This window comes from Salvelinus namaycush, chromosome 26 (genome assembly GCF_016432855.1).
Source record: "Salvelinus namaycush isolate Seneca chromosome 26, SaNama_1.0, whole genome shotgun sequence".
Classification (NCBI taxonomy): Eukaryota; Metazoa; Chordata; class Actinopteri; order Salmoniformes; family Salmonidae; genus Salvelinus; species Salvelinus namaycush.
In genome coordinates this window covers 5598903-5623039 of record NC_052332.1, presented here as the reverse complement: position 1 = coordinate 5623039, position 24137 = coordinate 5598903, and the positions used below count along the sequence as shown (strand labels likewise).

General features: G+C 42.7%; 1 protein-coding gene across 5 annotated transcripts in view; it reads right to left on the bottom strand.

Moving 5' to 3' along the window:
- Positions 1-24137, bottom strand: part of fcho2 (FCH and mu domain containing endocytic adaptor 2) — a 95481-nt gene that overhangs the window by 28140 nt on the left and 43204 nt on the right. For 3 of the 5 annotated variants that reach the window (XM_038964555.1, XM_038964556.1, XM_038964559.1), the window contains exons 8-17: positions 23696-23792; positions 15529-15573; positions 15129-15201; positions 14470-14494; positions 14105-14161; positions 13959-14019; positions 13557-13732; positions 7011-7035; positions 3906-3948; positions 3603-3682 (exon numbers count right to left, since the gene is read on the bottom strand). In XM_038964555.1, coding sequence (XP_038820483.1) covers positions 3603-3682; positions 3906-3948; positions 7011-7035; positions 13557-13732; positions 13959-14019; positions 14105-14161; positions 14470-14494; positions 15129-15201; positions 15529-15573; positions 23696-23792 — 682 coding nt within the window. The remainder of the gene's footprint in view (positions 1-3602; positions 3683-3905; positions 3949-7010; positions 7036-13556; positions 13733-13958; positions 14020-14104; positions 14162-14469; positions 14495-15128; positions 15202-15528; positions 15574-23695; positions 23793-24137) is intronic. The other 2 variants (XM_038964557.1, XM_038964558.1) reach the window with 2 other exon arrangements.

The window sequence follows — 24137 nt, the reverse complement described above, 5'->3', positions numbered from 1 at the left end:
TCTGCGTAGAGGTGGATCAGAGAATCACCAGCAGCAATAGCGCCATCGTTGATATATACAGAGAAAAGATTCGGCCCGAGAATTGAACCCTTTGGCACCCCCATAGAGACTACCAGAGGTCCGGACAACAGGCCCTCCGATTTGACACACTGAACTCTATCTGAGAAGTAGTTGGTGAACCATGCGAGGCAGTCAGTTTGAGAAACCAAGGCAATTGAGTCTGCTGATAAGAATGAGGTGATTGACAGAGTTGAAAGCCTTGGCCAGGTCGATGAAGACGGCTGCACAGTACTGTCTTTTATCGATGGAGGTTATGATATCGTTTAGGACCTTGAGTGTGGCTGGGTTGCACCCATGACCAGCTGGGAAACCAGATTGCATAGTGGAGAAGGTACGGTGGGATTCGAAATGGTTGGTGATCTGTTTGTTAACTTGGCTTTCGAAGACTTTAGAAGGGCAGGATGAATATAGGCCTGTAACAGTTTGGGTCTAGTGTTTCCCCCTTTGCAGAGGGGATGACCGCGGCAGCTTTCCAATCGTTGGGGATCTCAGACGATACGAAAGAGAGGTTGAACAGGCTAGTAATAGGGGTTGCAACAATTGCAGCAAATAAGTTTAGAAACAGAGGGTCCAGATGGTCTAGCCCAGCTGATTTGTAGGGGTCCAGATTTTGCAGCTCTTTCAGAACATCAGCTATCTGGATTTGGGTGAAGGAGAAGTGCTTGGGCAAGTTGCTGTGGGGGGTGCAGTGCTGTTGACCGGGGTAGGGGTAGCCAGGTGGAAAGCATGGCCAGCCGCAGAAAAATGCTTGTTGAAATTCGATTATTGTAGATTTATCGGTGGTGACAGTGTTTCCTAGCCTCAGTGCAGTGGGCAGCTGGGAGGAGGTGCTCTTATTCTCCATGGACTTTACAGTGTCCCAAAACATTTGGAATTAGTGCTACAGGATGCAAATTTCTGTTTGAAAAAGCTAGCCTTTGCTTTCCTAACTGACTGTGTATATTGGTTCCTGACTTCCCTGAAAAGTTGCATATCGCGGGGGCTATTTGATGCTAATGCAGTACGCCACAGGATGTTTTTGTGTTGGTCAACGGCAGTCAAGTCTGGAGTGGCAACAGTGAGAGACTTATTTCTGGAAAGGTGGACTTTTAAAAGTAGAAGCTCGAACTGTTTGGGCACAGACCTGGATAGCATGACAGAACTATGCAGGCCATCTCTGCAGTAGATTGCAACTCCGCCCCCTTTGGCAGTTCTATCTTGACGGTAAATGTTGTAGTTAGGGATGGAAAATGTTGGTGAATGAAATGTTGTAGTTAGGGAATGAAAATTTTGGTGGCCTTCCTAAACATGACTAAACGGTCATGTGGAATTTGACTGCCATCATGACTCGTGACCGCCAGTGTGGCGATAATACGGTCACCGTAACAGCCCTAGTCACACACACCACATAAACCTTGCCACTAAAAAACAGGTTCTCACATATCTGTACTGGAGTGAGGCAGGACAGAGTGAACGAGAAAAAGTGGGATGTAAATGAGATGCAAAATAAAGTAAACATACATGTGTGTGTGGGGGGGGGGGGGGATTTGTACTTACATTTGAAGACAGCCAAATGCATACTAATCAAAACTGTGACAAGAATTTCACACAAAAAATCTGGAAAATTAAATACACCGTAAATAAAGGTATGAGCAAAACCTCCTCACATGACACCTTTAAGTCAAATTTTAAACAAATAAAAAATAAGGTCACATCATCTATTAGAAACTCATAACCAACACAAACAGTACACAAAACATGAGCACTGGAGAGTTGCCTGTCAACATAAGATATGTATGAGGAAGACTGATGTCAATGTGTAATGTGTACACAGTAGGAGCTTCCTAATGTTGTTGAGCTCTGCAGGGGACTGCCTGGACTACATGTGGAGTTGTGTGGGGTCATGTCTGTATCAGTAGTAGTTTGAGATGATAGTGAAAACATGACCTAAATGATTGGCACCCTCGATAAATGAGCAAAAAAAAAAAAAAAAAAAAAAAGACTATAAAATAAAATCTACAAATACTGAGCTATATTACATGCAAAACATATGTTTTAATGATATTATTTTATACTAATACAAGAAAATTTGATTTTGTTAAACAAGTAATGAATTTTTTTTAAAACAAATATATGGGTAAACATTATTGGCACCCCTGTTTTCAATACTCCGGCACCCTCCCCTTGCGAGGACTGAGCCCTTTTCTAAAATGTTTTATAAGATTGGAGAACATATTGGGAGGGATTATAGACCATTCCGCCCTATACAGTGCCTTCTGAATGTACAGATTCCCCTTCACTTATTACACATTTTGTTGTGTTACAGCCTGAATTCAAAATGGATTAAATATTGATTACATTTTTTTTTTTTTACATCTCCCCCACCTACACAAAATACCCCATAATGAAAGGTCCAAAAACATTTTTAACACAAATGACAGCAGAGAGAAACATTTATTTATGTTTTGAAGTAAATTTCCTGCAATTCTACACATTTTGCCTTGGGGCTTGCAGAAAAATGTGCTGTTTTAAAGCACGTTTCATGCAATTCTAATCATTTTGCCATGGGGTGGAGAGATATCTTTGCAGTTTTAAAGCTAAATTCCTGCAATTCCACACATTTGGCCCAAATCAAAATGGGGGCACCCTGGGGGTCAGGGCCCCTGGGCATATGCCCTGCGTGCCCGGTCGGTATCGAATATCATTTCTAGACTAACTGGCTAGACTAACTTACTAATCTAAAACTTGTTAGCTGACATGGCTAATTGAGTGACTGTTAGTGACTGACATTACAAGAGAAAAACTGCTGATGCACAAGCACATGTTTTAATTGCACGTTGTGTATTCTACTATTCTAATAAGTTCAGACCCCGACTGAGATCATAAAAAAATATATACAAGGGCCTCCCGAGTGGCGCAGTGGTCTAAGGCACTGCATCACAGTGCTATGTAGCTGTGCCACTAGAGATTCTGGGTTCGAGTCCAGGCTCTGTCGCAGCCGGCCGCGACCGGGAGACCCATGCGGCGGCGCACAATTGGTCGTCCGGGTTCGAGGAGGGTTTGGCCGGCAGAGATGTCCATGTCCCATCGCGCACTAGCGACTCCTGTGGGGGGCCGAGCGCAGTGCACGCTGACACGGTCGCCATGTGTACGGTGTATTCCTCCAACACATTGGTGCGGCTGGCTTCCGGGTTAAGTGGGCATTGTGTCAAGAAGCAGTGCGGCTTGGTTGGGTTGTGTTTCGGAGGACGCACGGCTCTCGACCTTCACCTCTCCCGAGTCCGTACGGGAGTTGCAGCGATGAGACAAGACTGTAACTACCAATTGGATATCACGAAATTGGGGAGAAAAAGGGGGTAAAAAAAATAATATATATATATTAAATAAATAAAATTTACACACACAGCAACCCACCATTAACATGGTCGCGACCCATACTTTAGGAAAGTGATCTAGATAGAACCCCGTGGTTGGCACCGAACTCGCCCAGCCACCCATAGGAGTACATTGAAACTCTGTTTATACAGCTCTGGGAAAACATGGTGGGTGGGGATGGGGCTTACCTGTAGATGAGGAGGAGCCTCCCAGGGTCGGGCCGAAAGGATCCAGAGAGAGAAGGTCATTATTGAAAGCAGGCCTACTGCTTAGAGAGAGAGAAAGAGAGAGCGAGCGGGCAGGAGAGAGAGAGGGGCAGGGGGAAGGTAGGGACACGCGGAAGGGAGAGGTAGGGATAGAAAGAGACATGGAAATTAGAGCAATTACTAAACAGTGAGAGAATGGCACTAGAGGGTGTGAGTCAAGGAGCTTTTACTGCTAGTGTTTCTGAGCCAGTTTTTAACTGCGAAAGTTAAGGGACATCAACTTACTCGTTGAAGGACGCTGGAATCCTGGTCTTTCCCAACTCATCGCCTGGTTGAGGAAACAACATACAAATGACAGACTTAACCTCAGCACACACAAGGTGACGTAGGTGCAGAGGAAAACCCTGTCTCATACATACCCAACCAGACACGCACATAAAACACACACTGCAGAGAGCCCCATGTTAAAGGACAGGGCTGCAGTGCTCTGCGTCGCTCAAACTAGAATGTGCGTTTAGGTGCTATGTGAAGCAGAGGTTCCCCACCAACAACATTGGACACATATTTGTTCAGATCTACATCAAGCTACTTAAACTTAAGTGTATCCTCTCTAAGACCGTGTCAAATATAGCCACAAAGCCGCATATCCATAGTGTTAGCAAATCTCTAGCTTTGAAGCATTGCTAATAGCATTGTTATTAGCTAGCTATGTTAGCTTTAGCTGTAGAGAACAAGGTACTGTATGGTCCACTAGCCTAGGCTGTGGCAGTTGGCGGTGGGACTGAGGTGGAGGTCAGGAGGACTACCTGGCATGGCGTGTGGTGGTGGGAGGTCAAACTGACTAGAGAGGTACATAGTACTCACCTGGCACCTGAGAGCCTAACCCTGGGGTGGAATACACTCCCAAAAGCCCTGAGCACGTGTAGAACACATGGCTATCAATTTCTTATCTCTACCAAATATACCCAGTAACAGTCTTAAGGATTGAACTATCACTCTTAAACTCTATCAAAAAGTTGGAGGATTAGTCTTAACTCTATCAAATGGATAAAATACTTTAAAACTATAACTTGATATGATGGAGATTTGAATGAAGGGATAATAAAGTGGTGCTATTTAAACCTTCAGAAAGTATTCATATCACATTCAAAATGGATCAGATTTGCTTCTCACCCATCTACACAAAATAGCCCACAATGAAAAAGTGAAAACATGTTTTCGGAAAATGTTGCTAATCTATTGAAAATGAAATACAGAAATATCTCATTTACAGAAGGATTCACACTCGAGTCAATATTTTGTAGAAGCACCTTTGGCGGCTTTTTGCACATCTGGATTTGAATATTTTCTCCCATTCTTGCCTGCAGATTTTCTCAAGCTCTGTTAAGTTAAATGGGGAGTGGCGGTGAACAGCAATCTTCAAGTCTTTCCACAGATTTTCTGGGCTTTGGCTGGGTCACTCACATTCTTGTTCTGAAGCCATTCCAGCATTGCTTTGGCTGTATGTTTGGGGCCATTTTTTATTTAGATTTTTTTTTAACCTTTATTTAACTAGGCAAGTCAGTTAAGAACAAATTCTTATTTTCAATGACGGCCTAGGAACAGTGGGTTAACTGCCTGTTCAGGGGCAGAACGACAGATTTGTACCTTGTCAGTTCGGGGATTTGAACTTGCAACCTCTCGGTTACTAGTCCAACACTAACCACTAGGCTAGCCTGCCGCCCCTGTTGGAAAGTAAATCTTTGCCCTAGTCGAAGGTATTTTGCACTCTGAACCAGGTTCTCATCAAGGATTTGCCTGTATATGGCTCCATTCACTGTTCCCTCAATTACGTATATCATTTAGTAGACGCTATAGCCTAACCAGTCTCCCAGTTCTGCTGCTGAAAATAATCCCCATAGCATGATGCTGCCACCACGCTTCACAGTAAGGGATGGTATGAGACAGGTGATGAGCTGTGCCTGTTTTTTTCCAGACATAGCACTTTGCATTCAGTCCAAAGAGTTCAATTTTTGTCTCATCAGACCACAAAATCCTTTGCCTTATGATTTCAGAGTCTTTGACGTGCATTTTTGCAAACTCCAGGCGTGCTGACATGTGCCTTTTTCATAGGAGTGGCTTCCATCTTGCCACTCTCCCATATGGCCCAGAATGGTGAAGTGCTATACTGTTGTCCTTCTAGCAGGTTCTCCCATCTCAGCCAAGGAATTCTGTAGTTCTGTCAGAGTGGTCATTGGGTTCTTGGTCACCTCCCTGACCAAGGTCATTCTTTCTCGGTTGCTCAGTTCGGTCGGACGGCCAGGGTAGTTCCATACTTTTTCCAATTGCCCTTGGAGATTTTCACAAGTCAAGAAATTGTTTCATACCCTTCCCCAGATATATCTAGGAGATCTACAGCCAGTCCTTGGACTACACGGTGTAGTTTCTGCTTTGACATGCACTGTCAACTGTGCTACCTTATATAGACAGGTGTGTTTCTTTCTAAATCATGTCCAAACAATTGAATTTACCACAGGTGGACTCCAATCAAGTTCTAGTGACATCTCAAGGATGATCAAAGGAAATTGGATGCACCTGAGCTCAATTTGGAGTGTCATAGAAAAGGGGTGTGAATACTCATGTAAATGAGATTTCTGTATTTCATTAAAAAAGAAAAAAAGAGAAAGGGACACATTTCTGAGAATATGTTTTCACGTTGTCATTATGGGGTATTTTGTGTAGATGGGTGATAAAAAAAAGTATATATTCATAACATTTTGAATTCAGGCTGTAACAACTAAATGTGGACTAAGTCAAGGGGTTTTAACAATGTATACAGTACATGTATACAGGCAATGTATAGTGTGTATCAATAATATAATTAATATATTTTTCTTTCTTCATTCTTTACTTGCTAACCCCCACTAATACTTCATAGTGAGTTCACAGTTTGAGACTACGTGACTTGTTGCATTCCTCCATAGATAATTAATGAACTTGTTCAAGCACTTATTTGTCCAAGCAGAAAATCAAACGTAGGAAAATATACAAAATTGTTGCCAAAGCGCAGGAGGAAAAATATAATTTCTGACATGCAAAATAGAAACAAGCAATTAAGCAATTCATCTTACTCGTAGCTTAGAGGGGGAATGGAAGTCATTTCTCAAATACACACACAAAAAACAAACTGTGTTTACTTTCGCTGGGGATGTGTTGGTTTTGGCGAGGTCGCTAGGATTTTGAAAAAAAAAAAAAAAAGAGCGAACCTCTTCAAAAACGACCGAGCTAAGAAAAATGAAGTTGAAAAGTCAAATGGTAGCCCCCCTGGCCGCAGCCACAGATGAGGAGGAAAGAGAGAGAGCGAGAGAGACAGAAAGACACAGAAAGAGGAGTGTAAAATAAAATACTCACTGGATTGATTCCTTCGCATCTGACCCTGAGAATATAAACACACTAATTAACTACAGCACGGATAAGTTACACACACACACACACCACACACCACACACACACACACACACACACACACACACACACACACACAGAGAACTTCAGCCCTCATTCTCCACAACAACAAAAAAAGACTCCCTAGCAAAACCAGAACATACTTCTTAATGTACAGAGACAAACCGAAGACCAGGGAAAGTACATTTGAAGTAGATGCGGTAACGTATGTAAAAACATGTTTGTATCTGGAACGTGCTTGAAAAGTATCCGTACTTAGATACCATTATCACAGACTATAAATGATTTTAAGACATGGCTTAAGTACTACCCAGCCTTAGGACATATATTGAGTAGAGCAGGGTCAATTCACTTTTACCTGTTTACAGGGACTGAAACTAGGCCTACTTAAAAATGACAGCACAAAGTTCCTCAACGTATTACTCTTTAAGAATCAACACTTGTGTTATAACTTACTTTCTGAATAATACTTCCTAAAAACAGAGATGTGCAGTACAGGCTACATTTATCAGTGGTGACACAGTACTCGCAAACCCTCCAAATTGTCCCGAACAGTTAGAGTATACACTGAGTATACGAAACATTAAGGACACCTTCCTAATATTGATTTGCATCACCCTTCTGCCCTCAGAACAGCCTCAATTCGTCAGGGCATGGACTCTACATGGTGTCCAAAGCGTTCCACGGGGATGCTGGCCCATGTTGACTCCAATGTCCTTTGGGTGGTGGACCATTCTTGATACAGACGGGAGACTGTTGAGCGTGAAAAACCCAGCAGTGTTGCAGTTCTTGACACAAACTAGTGCACCTGGCACCTACTACCATACCCTGTTCAAAGTCACATTGTGTAAATCTTTTGTCTTGCCCATTCTTCCGCTGAATGGCACACACACAATCCATGTCTCAACTGTCTCGAGGCTTAAAAAAATCCATCTTTAACCTGTCTCCTCCCCTTCATCTACATTCTACACTGATTGCAAAGGATTTAACAAGTGACATGAATAAGGGACCATAGCTTTCACCTGGATTCACCTGGTCAGTCTATGTCATGGAAAGAGCAGGTGTCCTTCATGTTTTGTACACTCAGTGTAATTGATACATGGAAACTTTAAAACGGTACTATTAACTATTAACTTTTTTCACACCAGTGTTAAAAGACAGTAAAAATCACAGGATTAAGCCTCAAACACACATAGCACATTAAACCTAGGGGGAAAGATTCAGCTGCACAGAACAGACAGGACACAGTATCTAACCCTGCACTCGGATCAATCAGGTACTACACACAGAGGGAGAGACAGACAGACTGACACTGCGAGTCGAGCTCCCTGACAGAGGACATACATCGGTTGTCGAGGCAACCAACAGAAGATCTGCATGTACTTGTGTGTGACCCAATGGAAACTAGGACCATCAATCCCAATGAAGCCTTTATTCACACACTGAAAAAGATAAGGAGAGGGGGAAAAAAGAAGAGGGAGAAGAAGAGAACCAGAAGGGGTTTAGAGGGACGCAGCTAAAGCATTAAACCACCATAGCGCCGTGAGGTCAGGGTTTAGTCCCACAGGCACTAAGCAGCAAATGGGTTCAATCACAGCTGTAGCCAGCAACACAAACGCTACAGATCTCCACACACACACACACCATTCCGGCTTCCAACTGTGGTTTCAATAAAAGGAACAAAAAGCACAGAAGTGTAACGGGCAGGAAAAGGAGAAAGACGAACAGCAAAGAATGGGGAGGAAGAAGGAAAAGGAATGTGTCTTCAATAATTCACACCAGATGATGCAATGTTCGTCTCGTCACCTAGATGTTTTAACTCAAGAACTTTGAGCACAGAACGTTTCCTTCAACATTAAAAAGTGGGAAAAAATGGCGAAGAGGTAGGAGGTAGCGATAAAAGAGAAAACACGGAGGGAATAGTCCAGTATTTAGTTGAAGTTCAAGTAAAAAAAAAAAGAAACAGTAGGTTGCCGTTTTCTGTCGTTGGACTGAGATATTATTTGTAACGAACCAAGTCAGAGGGTCAGGCCTTGGCAAAGCCATAGAATGTTTTTCCTCAAGATACTCCTTAATGCTTAGAAAATATCAAGAAAAGAAAGAATTTTTGCCAAAGTGGAATCACTCTGCTTAAAACAAACAGCATGAATAAAACATATGTGGAAAAACATTTCTACACACGGTGTCACATTTAATGGGCGACTAACCCCTATAAAGTGTGCATAAATAATCACATTCAAGTCATGTCCAAACCAAGAAGCAAAATGACCCTAATAAAACAAGAGCGCAAAAGACCGAGAGAGAGAGAGAGATAAAGAGAGCGTGGCAGAGTGAATGAGAAAACGATAGAGAGAGATTCCGTGACAGTTGTTTAGTGAGCAATAGGACTCCTCTCGCTGATATGAGGAGGGGGGGGGACCTCTTTCAGAATCAGCACACTGAGCGTGCCCCCTACCGCACACAAACACGCACACTGTAGTGAAGTTTAATGGCAGGCGCTAATTCCAACCTGAGCAGGCAGGTAGAGAAAGACAGAGGTGTGAGAGAGAGAGAGAGAGACAGCGGCTCAGAGATTGAGAGATTTTATGGCTAGTCAGTCAGTTAAGGTTGAACGGAGAGCTTAACTCCAGGCAGAACGGTCAAAGGTCAGGCCAGGCTTTGCGTGCAGTGCAGCTCTGACAGTCTCTGCATGCCAGAGCATCCTATCCCATGCCATGCCATGATGTGACAGCAGGGTGAAGTGGTGTGTGTTTGTCTACTGACTCTACTGTGTAACACCACGCAACTAACTATACAGAAGCGGCATCCCTGCTGCCGTCTAAGCCGGGGGGGGGGGGGGGGGGGGGGGGGTTCTACTAAGCTAGATGGAATTGTTTTAAGTAAGTCATACCAAGGATTATTTAGCTGAATGTTAAGACTCTTTGAAGTATTAAAAAAAACATACAAAAACATTTGATTAAAAATGATGTTTGGCCTTCCTGCTATTAGCCCATACAAATGCATTGAATAACAGATTCACCAAAAAACCAAACCAAACCTAAAAGGAAGTTAGTTCTGAAGTGACTGTCCTATATCTGAGAGATGGAAGAAAGATCAGGAAACGGTCATTTTTTAACCTTTCCACGCGTGAGTTCCAAATATCTAACGGTCGTCCCCAGAGTGAGTTTTTTATGTGCGTGATGTCAGAATGCCCTCACTGTTCCAAAATGGACAGTTAACCCACGCTGCCCTCAAACCAAGGTACACTGCCTGCTAATTATCTATAGGCTACATTTCAATTTACCAATTTCAAATTATTTTCTAACCAGATTTATTTTCTAACAACAGTTTGAATTGAGGTGTGTTCCACCTCCTCATTAATTCCCATAGAAGTAGCCCATTTCACTGTTGCGGACAATTTACCTTTGAGGCTTTACTGAGCCGGGCGAACTTCTCTCTTTGACAAGAGATCAGGCACAAACTTTTTCCTCCCTAGCACATTTTCCGGGTTGCACCCTCATTGCTTTCACTACTAATAAATAACTTTGGACGTGTGCATTCCTATCAAAGTGCCTTATTACGTTATCATTCTAGTTTCTGAACATTGTGTTTACGTTTCTTCTGTAGCACACCGTATGAATGTATGGAGCATAATGTATTTACTGTTTTATTTACATATTTTCAAGTACTGGTGACAAGTCATGCATTCCGATTTTGCATAGATTGTAGTGGACACATACTGTATGATGTGTGTAAAAAACTTTTTGAAGGTTGTACTGATTATGATGAGCTAATGCTAAGTTAATTGCCAGCTATGTGTGGTGCCATGTTTGCAATGCAATCTGGCCAAATATGTTATAACAAAATGAGGTGAAGGGATGGTTCACTCACCTTTCGAGTAAACTTCCGGAAGTGAATGATGGAAGTGAATGATGGTAGACGACACACCCCATTCAACATGCATACTGTAAACAGACCCAACTCATCTTGTAACTTCTAATCTTTGGTTGACACGAAAAAACAAACATGGCGGCGTACACAAACTACACATTGTCTGATAACTTCAGATTTTTTAAAAGTGGTTTACTCAATTATTTCGATCACTGGTGAGGTCACCTGTGGTGTGATGAATTGTATATAGTAATTGTTATTAGCTAATTCATATTATGGTTTCTATCAGCCAAGAGTTGGCTAAATATGACCGCCTGTGTTAGGTCACTCTTTCCCCGGTGCTACGACTAATTGTGTTATGCTGTCGCTACTTCTGTGAATGTCTGAACATTGCATCCAAAAATAAACGGCTCACATTGAGGATATAACCTTGTAAAGACTGTCTGTGCAAAATGTTTCTGTGAAGAAAAAAAAAGTGTGGCCAGCTCAAACACTGACTGTTGCGTCAATCATAAGTGGACGTTCTAAATAAGCGTTCTAATCACACCGGTTTGAGCGTACAAACACACGTCAAAGTGTTAACCCCTTATTTTTGGCACTAAACAGTCTAAGCCTTGTCTAAGCTATATGGAATTGTTTTAAGAATGTTATACCAAAGATCATGTTGCTATTAGCCCATACAAATGCACTGAATAACAGATTCACTACATGTATCAACAGATAGCGCCCCCCCCCCCCTAAAAAATCTAAAGGAAGTTTGTTCTGAAGTGTCTGTCCTATATCTAAACCCTTACAGTCTCCATATATACACACACTTCTTCCATATTTTTTTAAAAAACTGGAACCGGGGGACCTTCAGATGAGTCTCGTCAGGCCTGTGGGCATCCTCGAGCAAAACATCTGATACGTACATGTTCGCGAGAGTCTCACCTTTCCACAGAGGGGTGTAGTGTGTAGCCCAAACTGTTCGGACGCTACAGAAAGAAGTTGACAGATCGGCAGGACTGACTCCAGACAAGTCCCAAGACGCTCGTGGGGTTGGGGTCATAAATGACGGAGAACACCACCTCTAGCTCTGTATCTTTCACCGCAGATGCAGAAGTGTGACATCGGCAGATGGGGGTGGGAAAAAAAACAGGTATCTCTAGCTTAAACTGATAGATTTATGAGGATTTTTAAAATATGATGTTAATTAGATTTCCGTGGCGGTGCGGACATTGACTCTAGGGGGTTAAATAGAGTGTTCGAGAGACTAGAGATATTGCCATTCCACCTGTGCCATTAAACAGATGTACATGTGTTAAAGTCAAGTAAGAGAGAAAACAAGTGTCCAAAAGTGGAGACTATTTGTGACACTTTTTTTTCCATACTCCCGGTCTTGTAAATAACAAACACAAGCAAATGAAAAATAATGTTTGAATTCTAACTCCAGACGATCAAATTTCAATTGTTCAAGAAAAACTCAACTTTCTGAATGAGCTCACTCACACTGTCCACAGTGACTCATCTTAGAGAACAGAGGCAATGGTCCAAACAGGCAGAACGGAATACCTCAGGAAAGACTTTCAAATATGAATGATACAGTGACTGTCTAATAATGTTTGTCAGAAGGAGAGCTTTTTGATAAGTACCCATTTCCCAGAACTTACAGGAGAAATACAATGTACTGTTGCCCCCTAGTGTTAGAGAGGAGATGGGACAGACTGACAGACAGACAGGGGGAAACTGTACTGCTCCTCAGACAGGCAAATTGAGAGGGTAGACGTACTAAGGTCAGTGAATGGGTCCAGATGAAGTGTACAGAGGAAACATCTTATGATAGGATATAGATCAGAATAAATTTGTTTTGTATGTACATGCCTAGAGTGATAATGGTAGTACTGTATATCACTTTCTTGGTCTTAACATTGTAGGATATAGGATTTCCTTCATCCCAAATCACTTTCTTGGTCTTTTCAAAGTATTCAAGTATGGAGGACTCCATTATTGACTGATATATGATCAAATGGCCACCCAAACTATTTACATTGACATCCCCCCCTCCTGTCTTTACACTGCTGCTACTCACTGTTTATTATCCATGCATAGTCACTTTACCCCTACCTACATGTACAAATTACCTCGACTAACCTGTACCCCTGCACATTGACTCGGTACCTCCTGTATACAGCCTCGTTATTGTTATTTTTTTGTGTTACTTTTTATTTATTTTTAACTTTAGTTTATTTAGTAAATATTTTCTTAACTCTATTTCTTGAACTGGATTGTTGGTTAAGGGGTTGTAAGTAAGCATTTCACGGTAAGGTCTGCACCTGTTGTATTTGGCGCATGTGACAAATAAAATGCTATCATAATATATTATAATATATAATAATACCACCATTAAGCAAATGCTTTTATCCAAAGCAACTTAGCCATGCGTGCATACATTTTACCTACGGGTGGTCCCAGGTATCGAACCCACTATTCTGACATTGCAAGCACCATGCTGTTCTACCACCTGAGCTACAGAAGACCAAAACGTTTGTGACAGTCTACAATATGTGAGTGGAATCTCTGACAGATCTGTGGAGCAACAGGTTTCTATCAACTTAAGTTGTAAAGACTACAGAATTGACGTACCGCGTTTGGTGGCGACAGGCTGATGTTCCCGATGGAAGCCTTGAGTTCGTCGATGGAGGCTCGGCTCTGGTGCGTCCCGTTGTTGGGCGCCACCGGCTTGATCTCCACGCGGAACTTCCTGGGTTCATCCTCGTCCTCCGAGTCACTCGATGAATAGAACGAGTTATCTTTGGCATGTGGAACACACGGTTAAGGAGCAGAACAGATCATAACACACAGCCAGACAGATTAGTGGCTCTATGGCAATATAGTGGCTTCATGGAGATATGGTAACATGAAACCAACAGTTACATCTTATTGAATGCATATTAGAATGGGATCGGTGCAAAAAGAATGATAAAATGCATTTGAATACAAAGAGTTTTTGAACAGTGTAAAGCATTGAGGAGTGTTGGAGGATATCATTTTCGTTGCGGTCTTCCGGTCTGATACAGAAGCCATCTTCGTCAACCGTGGGGACATTCTAGAAGAGAGACGACAAAATATTGGGTCATTTATGCACATAACTTGCTGTGGTATTTTGTTGTTAGTGTGTGTGTGATACTCACAGCGTTCTGGAAGTCTATGGTGCCATAGTACCCAGGAGGAGCTCCGTTGGCATTATTCTACAGCCCAGGGAAGAAGAGAGAGAGACAGGCAGAGAGTGAGAGAGGCAGAGAGCGAGAGAGGGGGAGAGAGTGAGAGAGGCGGAGAGCGAGAGAGGGGGAGAGAGAGAGAGAGGATTACTATAACTTCAACTAATTTAATTACTTTAACAATTTCTACAATAATTGACAAATATTTGCAATACTATTGCATGATGACGACACTACAAAATAATTCACTAGTATAATAATACAGTATCATACATACTATTGAATGAATGTCATTCAAATAAATGCCATTTTAAAGTATGTAACTGAAGGGTACTCACAGCAGGTTCAACTTCTGTCGACTCCCTGAGAACATGCCAAAAGAAACAACCAAGAGTAGTTTCATTCTCATAAAAAAGCCATGGTCATAAAAGTTAAACATTTTATCATCGAGTCCAACGAAGCTAAAGGAGTATCATCTATCAGGACACCAAACCTGGGTTACATGAGTATTTTATGATTTGTTATTTAAATTCTTGTTTTCTGTGTATTTTCAAATAACTTGGCCGAATCAACTACTTCTATTGGAAGTATTTCAAAAGTATTTTCTAATAATTTCCTATAAATAGCCTACTATTTCAGAGTTCTCAAATACTTATTTCAAATACTATTTTCAAATACATGGGAGTGTATTTGAGTCCGCGCATGAGTATTTTCAAACACTATCTGAATACGTATTTCGAAATGTATATGTGAAACTATTTGAGATATTAGAAATAGTAGAACCTGGGTCTGCAGGACACCACCATTAAAAAGCAAGATCATTTCAATGTATCTTGGATAATTTGAAACAGAATCAGTCAGTTAAAAAGACTCTCCACAAAGCCATCGCATCATATTCCCAGACAGTGGAAAGTACATAATTAACAGTATAAAAACGACTTAAAAAAATCCTTGATAAATACTTTTCAAAGTGTAAAAGTAGAAAATGTATACTCACGTGGAGTCTGTGTCCTTGTTGTCTTTCCGGCGGCCAGGGAACGCATATGTTTTTCTCTTCCTGGGTTTGGCTCCTAGAAACAAACCAAAGGAGTGCGTGTGAGACTGAACAAATGTATCTGCTTTGACAAATATGAGTGACAAACTCCAAACCGAAAAAAAGTGATAAATCAGCAACTTTTAGAAACACTCACAATTCTTCAGATTTATTACAAATTGAACTGGGAAGAGGTCAGACAACTTAAAACATCTAGACTTTAAATGTTACCACCATTTATTTGCAAAATATAAAGTCAGACTTTTCACATTTATTTCTGATTTTCATCCAGTTCTCGGTTGGTTTGTTTGTTTCATTGAGGTGGAAATAGACTATAGAAAAGCAGGGTGTGTGTGAGACTTACCTTCAGTGGCGATGGCAGTGTTGCACTCCTCAAACTCAATAGGACCTGATAAGATAGAAACAATCATTTAGGTTCATTTGGCATTTAGAGGGGCTGCAGTGGCTCGCAGGTCTGCGTACCCACATCCTTACCCACACATGCAGTCAGATCCGGCCCTAGCCTTTTAGGGGAACTAAGTGAAATACGTTTAAGAGTTCATTTCCAGCGATTTTATGCATTTTGCCATGGGGCATAGAGAAAACGCGGTAGTTTTAAAGAAAGTTTGCGGCAATTCTACACATTTTAACATGGGGCGGAGAGAATATTTAGCAATTTTATTACTGATTTCATGCAATTTGACTCATTTTTGCGATGGGTTGGAGAGAAATGTTTGCAGTTTTGAATAATGTGCCCACCAGATGCCCATCCCTTCCCTAGAGTCTCCTGATAAGACAGAAACAACAAGTTAGGTTCATTTGGCATTTAAGAGGTGAATGCAGGGCTGTGACGGTCATGGAATTTTGGATGACGGTAACTGTCCAGCCAAGTGACCGCTGTCATTGTAATAACCGCTCAAACAGCAAAACATATATTTTTTAAAACACACATTTTCTCCTCTCTGGACTACATGTGCTGACAAAGAAATAGAATTAATAGAATGGGCATCCCCATTCAAGTCAATGATGGCAAAACGGGTAGACTAGCGGCCATTGCGAGTGTACCCATAGGAAGTAAAAGCAGGAAGTGTACCTATCAATGTGCCGTGATTTGTGGATTAAACTCAACTGACATAAAAAAATACAAAAAATACATTGCATGAGCCACATCAGTTAACATCATTTGAATGAACATTCTACAATACCATGCAAATGATTGCATGACAATACCAGGCAGCCATTGCAAGTGTACACGAGTTTACCAGTCAAATTGCCAGGTTTAGAACGTCCATGCCCTGCTGCTACATTGTGGGGGGTGTTGCCTAGGCAACCGACTCATTTGCTACAACAACTTGCTTGTTTTCGCAAGTGGCAACAAAGTTTCAATAAGTTGTTAAGAGTCCATGTTACCTCAGAAACGGACTCAACTGAATGAATGCCCGGCCGTCCGCTATTCAGTCAGCAGTTTGCTCCACAGAAACAACAATTTAAACGGTTCCATTTTATTTCCATGACAGTCTTCATCCATAACCGTCGGTCACATGGTTATACGGTAGTTGTGTGAGCCCGAGGTGAATGACCCTCTGCTGGCAGTGTTGTGAATGTCGCGCACGCACGCACGGCTTGGCAGGAACAGACAGCATCCGGTCAGACACGCACAGGCTTGGTAAATTGTCCACGCTGATCCTAGAGGGCAGACAGGGTCAATAGCACATTCAACACGGTGTCTGGTGGCCATCGGCAAGATGTGACGCTCTATCCAGAAACAGGGGAAAACACTACAGCACGCAAGGTACAGTGCAGTACACTACACACATTCACTGCACTCATGAGCACATACAGACACACACACAAGCACGCAACACAAACACACACTACAGCACACTACACACACACGCACGCATGTATAGCCACACTAACAAGGAATCAGTATTCCTCAGTCTCTCTCTCACAAACACACACCCTCACAGCACTATTAGATACACATTCTCATGGACGTACACGCATTTAAGACAATTATACTGTACACCTGAGAAAGAGACCAAACAACCAATCAAATGAAATAACACCTGCCATTCAAACTAAGCAGACTAGCAGAGTTAGAGGGATTTAACAGGTTTGAGCCACTGAACCACTGAAAGTGTCACGGAGTGAGGTGTTTAAAACCCATGGATAGACACACCCCACGAACCTGATCTGCCCCTCTCGTAAGCGAGAACGCACGCACACACTAAAGCACACAGAGCTTGTGTGCTTTAGTCTGTCGGTCAAGTCTGCTCGGAGGAATGACCTTGATGTAATTTTGAGCCAAACTTGATTTTCACAATAAAAAAATAAATGAATGAATTTAGATAAATGAATAAGAAAACCCCCTGCGAAAAACAACAAAGATCTTGCTTAATTTAATGTTCATCAATTATGCATATTTACCTCTGAGCTCTTGCACTTGGAATGCCACGAGTCCTGAGAAAATGCCTCTAGCATCTCAGTGCTAGAGGCGTCACTACAGACCCTGGTTCGATTCCAGGCTGTATCACAACCGGCCGTGATTGGGAGTCACGTAGAGCGGCGCACAATTGGGCCAACGTCGTCCGGGTTTGGCCGGGGTAGGCCGTCATTGTAAATAAGAATTTGTTCTTAACTGACTTGACTAGTTAAATAAAGGTTGAATATTTTTTTTTTTTAAAGCTGTGGGGGGAAAAGCAACACTCACGATGAATGTGCGTGTCAATAGTACAAGGCCCCATATGACGTTAGCACAATGACAAGTCAGCGAGTCAAAAGCTATCATTTTACGGTTTATCATGAGCAGAAAGACGATGAGTGTGAAATGGTGCCTTTTACCTCGTTTTATGTGAATTTTCTTAGAGGATTAATCTATGAACAATAAATAAATTCCTATTAACATAAGATTAAAGTGCTATAGTCTATAGTAGATGGGAATAACTATGATTTTATAAATTTTGTTATCTATTTTGTCCGTTGATAAAGCAATGTTGGGATTCCGTGACTACACAGCCTACTCAGCAGAATACAGATCTGTTCCAAGTGCCTTTTGGGGCATTTTCCTTTGTATTTATCTTCTTAAAAGCTCATGCACGAAACACACTGTCTGCGTTTGCTAGCCTATACCAGACCATGGAAAGAGAAAGAAGAGAGGGGAAGAGGCCAGCCTTGGGCAAGATTTTATTTCCATGGCACCAAAATGCCATGACCTGAAAAAACAATGCTAATGATGTTTTAGTCAAACATATACGGCAACAGTGGTTCAATGCAGCCTTCCCCAGAGAACGTCAGTCGCGGGCAGAATTGACGCATTGTTCAGGGCGCGCAGAGCTTGGAGAAGCGCATGGAAGCGGGGAGTCACGAGAGGCACGCATCACGCCAAGTGAAGTGGATAGAGTCCACCAATGACCGATCTCCTCTACTGTGCAATATCAGACCGTCTACCGTTAGCTCTTCACCGTCGGCTAACACACACTGACGTGACTACTGTTTGTGTGTGCGCTCCGTTCCAATCAAAACACAAACGCTACGCTCATCCAAGAACTAGTTCACGAGAGAGAGGAGAGAGGAGAGAGACCCTTGCTCAATGCCTAATCCACAGAGTGCTGACAAGAAGCAGGTATATTTACTTAGCCAAGAGGGAGCACTTACATTTACCATAATCTTCAAAAGTATTAAACAGTTGCTGCCATTGCCAAACACCCCATAGTAACCAATTCTAAGAGAATAAACATATTTGAAAGAACATTGCATGACTATTGCCTGAAATAAAGCAAGAGCAGTGCAGGAACCTTTCGCTGACAGCATCCTAAAATTGCATCTGACAATATTTACGCATACATGGACTACAGCAAAAAAAACTACAAACTAGACACGCTAATCTTACCTAAATCTGCACAGGCGGCATTGGGAACCGTTTAAACATTTCATAAACAGACAGGCGACTTTGTTTATATAGAGGAAGAGGTTTCTTTTCTATTTCTCTCTTTGAGAGAAGCATGCAGTCGAGTCACACATGAGCGGAGAATGGTTTTTTAAAATTGCATTTGCTTCATATGGTGCTCGGAGCGGAGCGGGGAGAGAGGGAGAGGGGCGGAGGGGTTGCGTGTCTGGCTAGCCGCCAGTTGACAGCTCAGCTGGATATCGGTGAACACTGCGAACCCCCCCACCCACCCTCGCAGCGTGTCACTTTAGGATTGTTTCCGCAGTAGAAAGTTTATTCAAGCTCCCTCTCTCGAAAGGCACTGGACCGGCCATCCGTTCAGCTATTTCATCAAGGGACAGGCAGGTTATTTTTCTGACACGGCCTAGGCCACGGTGCGATCTCTAATGAACAGCTTGAGAAGGGGAGGAATTTTACAACTGTTTTCAGCCCTCAATTAATTCTGCTGTCAAAACAAAATGAAGGCCGCTGCTGTCTGGACGCCACGTCTGGACACAGAGGTCAAGGGTCACCATTTGTATACACACAAACACACCCCAAGTCGGGCCCATTGTGTCGGCTACCTGATAGGATGTGGCGCAAGCCCCTGGGAAAGCCACAATGCATAACACAACATCGGCTGTAACCATAGATAACTCCTTCACCAGGAGTCAAAAGGATGGCATAAGCTATTCAGGAATATGGAGATGAGAGAAGGATGTGAATGATGCCCCATTATCCTTGCCATATTTACAGTGCCTTGGGGAAAGTATTCAGGCATCTTGACTTTTTCCAAATTTTGTTAGGTTACAGCCTTATTCTAAAATTGATTAATTAGTTTCCCCCCTCATCAATATACACATTCAATACCCCATAATGACAAAGCAAAAACAGATTCAGAAATGTTTGCTAATTTATTCAAAATAAAAACTGAAATATCACATTTAAATAAGTATTCAGACCCTTTTACTAAGTACTTTGCTGAAGCACCTTTGGCAGCGATTACAGGCTTGAGTCTTCTTGGGTATGACGCTACCAGCTTGGCACACCTGTATTTGGGGAGTTTCTCCCATTCTTCTCTGCAGATCCTCTCAAGCTCTGTCAGGTTGGATGGTGAGCGTTGCTGCACAGCTATTTTAAGGTCTCTCCAGAGATGTTCTATCTGGGTGGTTCCAAACTTCTTCCATTTAATAATGATAGAGGCCACTTGGTTATTGGGGACCTTCAATGCTGCAGAAATGTTTTGCTACCCTTCCCCAGATCTGTGCTTCGACACAATCCTGTCTCGGAGCTCTACGGTCAATTCCTTCGACCTCATGGCTTGGTTTTGCTCTGACCTTATATAGACAGGTGTGTGCCTTTCCAAATGTCCAATCAATTGAATTTACCACAGGTGGACTCCAATCAAGTTGTGGAAACATCTCAATGATGATCAATGGAAACAGGATGCACCTGAGCTCAATTTCAAGTCTCATAGCAAAGGGTCTGAATACTTATGTAAATACAGTATTTTTGCCTCATTTTGCCAAAGAGGCAAAAATGTCTAAAATCCTGTTTTCGCTTTGTCATTATGGGGTATTGTGTGTAGATTGCTAAGGATTTGTATCTATTTAATCCATTTTAGAATAAGGCTGTAACGTAAAACAAAATGTGGAAAAAGTCATGGGGTCTGAATACTGTATGTGATAATCAACCCACTTTCTTTAGGCCTACCATGATTGGCTTTAAGATTAGGATCTAATAAACTCCTGACACACAAGGTTTTACACAGACGAGTGTGCGAGAGAGTGCAAGACCAACCGAGCAAGAGAGAGGGAGAAGGAGTTAAACCATTTGGAGAGATTTCCCTTGATTACTGTAGCATGTCGTAGTTTACACAAGAGCCAATGTTGAGCTCCTGACCTCCAGAAGAGCTTGGTTCTGGCTGCTTAGTTCAGTCTGCAGCCTCAACACAGCAATGTGTGTGTGTGTGTGTAAATATCTCCGCCATCATTTCCTATGGCCGAAAACAGCTTCTGAACCACAGAACAGCGATCACTAACCTCGATTTGGATGACAATTTCTACTTCAATGAGCCAGCAGCTCTGGATGTTCTGCTTTCTCCGGACCAGGCCCTAATCCCCGGCACCCGAAAGAGAAAGCAACGGCGCCAGAGGCAAACGAGCCGGCATCCTGACAAGACTATGTTGGCGAACAAATAAACCGCCTCCACCCTTCATTCTATTGGCAAATGTACAATCACTAAAGAACAAACTGGAAGAGCTCCGCTCGAGACTATCATATCAACAGGACCTGAAGTACTGTAATATTCTATGTTTCTCGGAAGAAGGACATGGATAATATACATCTCGCTGTTTTTTTCCCATAAATCCTCTAGACCGGACGGCTGCCTTAGGTAAGAAGGGGGAGGGGTGTGTGCTCTTTCTTAACAACAGCTGGTGTGCGATCGCTAATATTAAGGGAGTCTAGAGTTTTTGATCGCACAGGTTAGAATACTTCATGATAAGATGCAGACCATACTATTTACTTTTCGTAACTGTCTATTTACCACCACAAACCGATGGTGGCACTAATACTGCACTCAACAAGCTCTATAGGGCCGTAAGCAAACAAGAAAATGCACATCCAGAGGCGGCGCTGCGTGTGGCCAGTGACTTTAATGCAGGGAAACAGAAATCAGTTCTCATTTCTACTAGCATGTCACCTGTGCAACTAACCTCTAGATCACCTTTACTCCACACACAGAGACGCATAAAGCTCACCCTCGCCCTCCCTTTCCCAAATCTTACCATAACTCATCCTTCGGATTCTTCTTTACAAGCAAAACAGAAACGTACCAGTGATGCGCTCAATACGGAAGTGGTCTGATGAAGTGGATGCTAAGTTACTGGACTGCTTCGCTAGCACAGAAGGGAATATGATCCAGGATACATCCGATAACATTGAGGAGTTTTACCACATCGGTCACCGGCATCATTAATAAGTGCATCGACGACGATGTCCCCGTAGTGACCGTACGGACATATCCCAACCAGAAGCCATGAATTACAGGCAACATCGACACTGAGCTAAAGGCTAGAGCTGCCGCTTTCAAGGAGCGGGACACTAATCCGGATGCTTATAAGAAATCCCGCTACGACCTCAGACGAGCCAAACAGGCAAAGCGTCAATACAGGACTAAGATCGAATCCTACTACGCCGGCTCTGATGCTCGTCAAATGTGGCAGGGCTTGCAGACTATCACGGATTACAAAGGGAAACACAGCCGTAAGCTGCCCAGTGACACAAGCCTACCAGACGAGCTAAATGCCTTACATGCTTGCTTTGAGGCAAGCAACACTGAACCATGCATGAGAGCACCAGCTGTTCCAGACTACTGTGTTCTTGCTCTCCGCAGCCGATGTGAGTAAACAGGTTAACGTTCACAAGGCCACAGAGCCAGAAGGATTACCAGGACGTGCACTCAAAGCATGCGTTGACCAGCTGGCAAGTGTCTTCACTGACATTTTTTACCTCTCCCTGACCACCATAGTAACACCTATATGTTTCAAGCAGACCACCATAGTCCTTGTGCTCAAGAACGTCAAGGTAACCTGCCTAAATGACTATCACTCCGTAGCACTCACATCTGTAGCCATGAAATGCTTTGAAAGCCTGTCATGTCTCACATCAACACAATCATCCCAGATACCTTAGACCCACTCCAATTTGCATACCTCCCCAACAGATCAACAGATGACGCAATCTCTATTGCACTCCACACTGCTCTCTCCCACCTGGACAAGAGAAACACCTATATGAGAATGCTGTTCATTGACTACAGTGCAGCGTTCAACACCATAGTGCCCTCCAAGCTCATCACTAAGCTTAGGACCCTAGGACTGAACACCTCCCTTTGCAACTGGATTCTGGACTTCCTGACGGGCCACCCCCAAGTGTTGAGGGTAGCCCACGTACGACTCCGACTGCTAAATAGTTAACCAAATAGCTACCCGGACTATCTGCATTCACTCCTCAAATGGCTCATCATATATGTTGCTGCTTATTAGCTATCCTGTTGCCTAGTGACTTTACCCACCTATATGTACATATCTACCTCAATTACCTCGTACCCCTGCACACCGACACAGTACATATCCAAGTTATCATGTGTGTAAACGCCCCGACCACTCTCCCGGCTTGCATGGTGTCACATGCTAAGTGGAATATCACCTACCTACCTTTACAGCAGATTACATCTATTGAGTCAGATGGCCTTGTACAACCTCTCATTACTGCTCTCTCATTGGCTAACTCCCTATCATAGGCCCCTATCCACCTTAAAGACAGGAAGTTACTTTCAAGGAAGTGGCCTCTAATAAACTAACACTGATACAGGGTCAGATTCAGCCACATTGAAGGAGTAAGTATAGAAGTTGCCCCTAACTAACCACTGATCCACAGTCAGATTCAGGCATCCTGAAGGAGTAGACAAATTATATAGAATTGCCCCTAACCACTGAAGTGCTTCACCAGTCATACACGATAACATATGTGTAATACATTGATCTGCATACGTGTTTTTCCTATCATCCCAGGTGAATGTGCGTGTAGGGCATCTTACCTGGTCTCTCTTTGCCCGTTCCTTTACTTTCAGCCAGTTTCTGTATCAAACCCTCCACAGAGGTGTTCTCCATGTTCCCCAAAAACTCTGTATGGACCTGCAGAGGGACAACACAACAAACACATAGGGTCAAGACGTGCACTTCGTTTACAGATTGATTTTGTCCCCAAATGCATATTATATAAACTCAGCAAAAAAAGAAAGCATCCCTTTTTCAGTACCCTGTCTTTCAAAGATAATTCGTAAAAATCCAAATACCTTCACAGATCTTCACTGTAAAGGTTTTAAACACTGTTTCCCATGCTTGTTCAATGAACCATAAACAACTAATGAACATGCACCTGTGGAACGGTCGTTAAGACATTCACAGCTTACAGACGGTAGGCAATTAAGGTCACAGTTATGAAAACTTACGACACTAAAGAGGCCTTTCTACTGACTC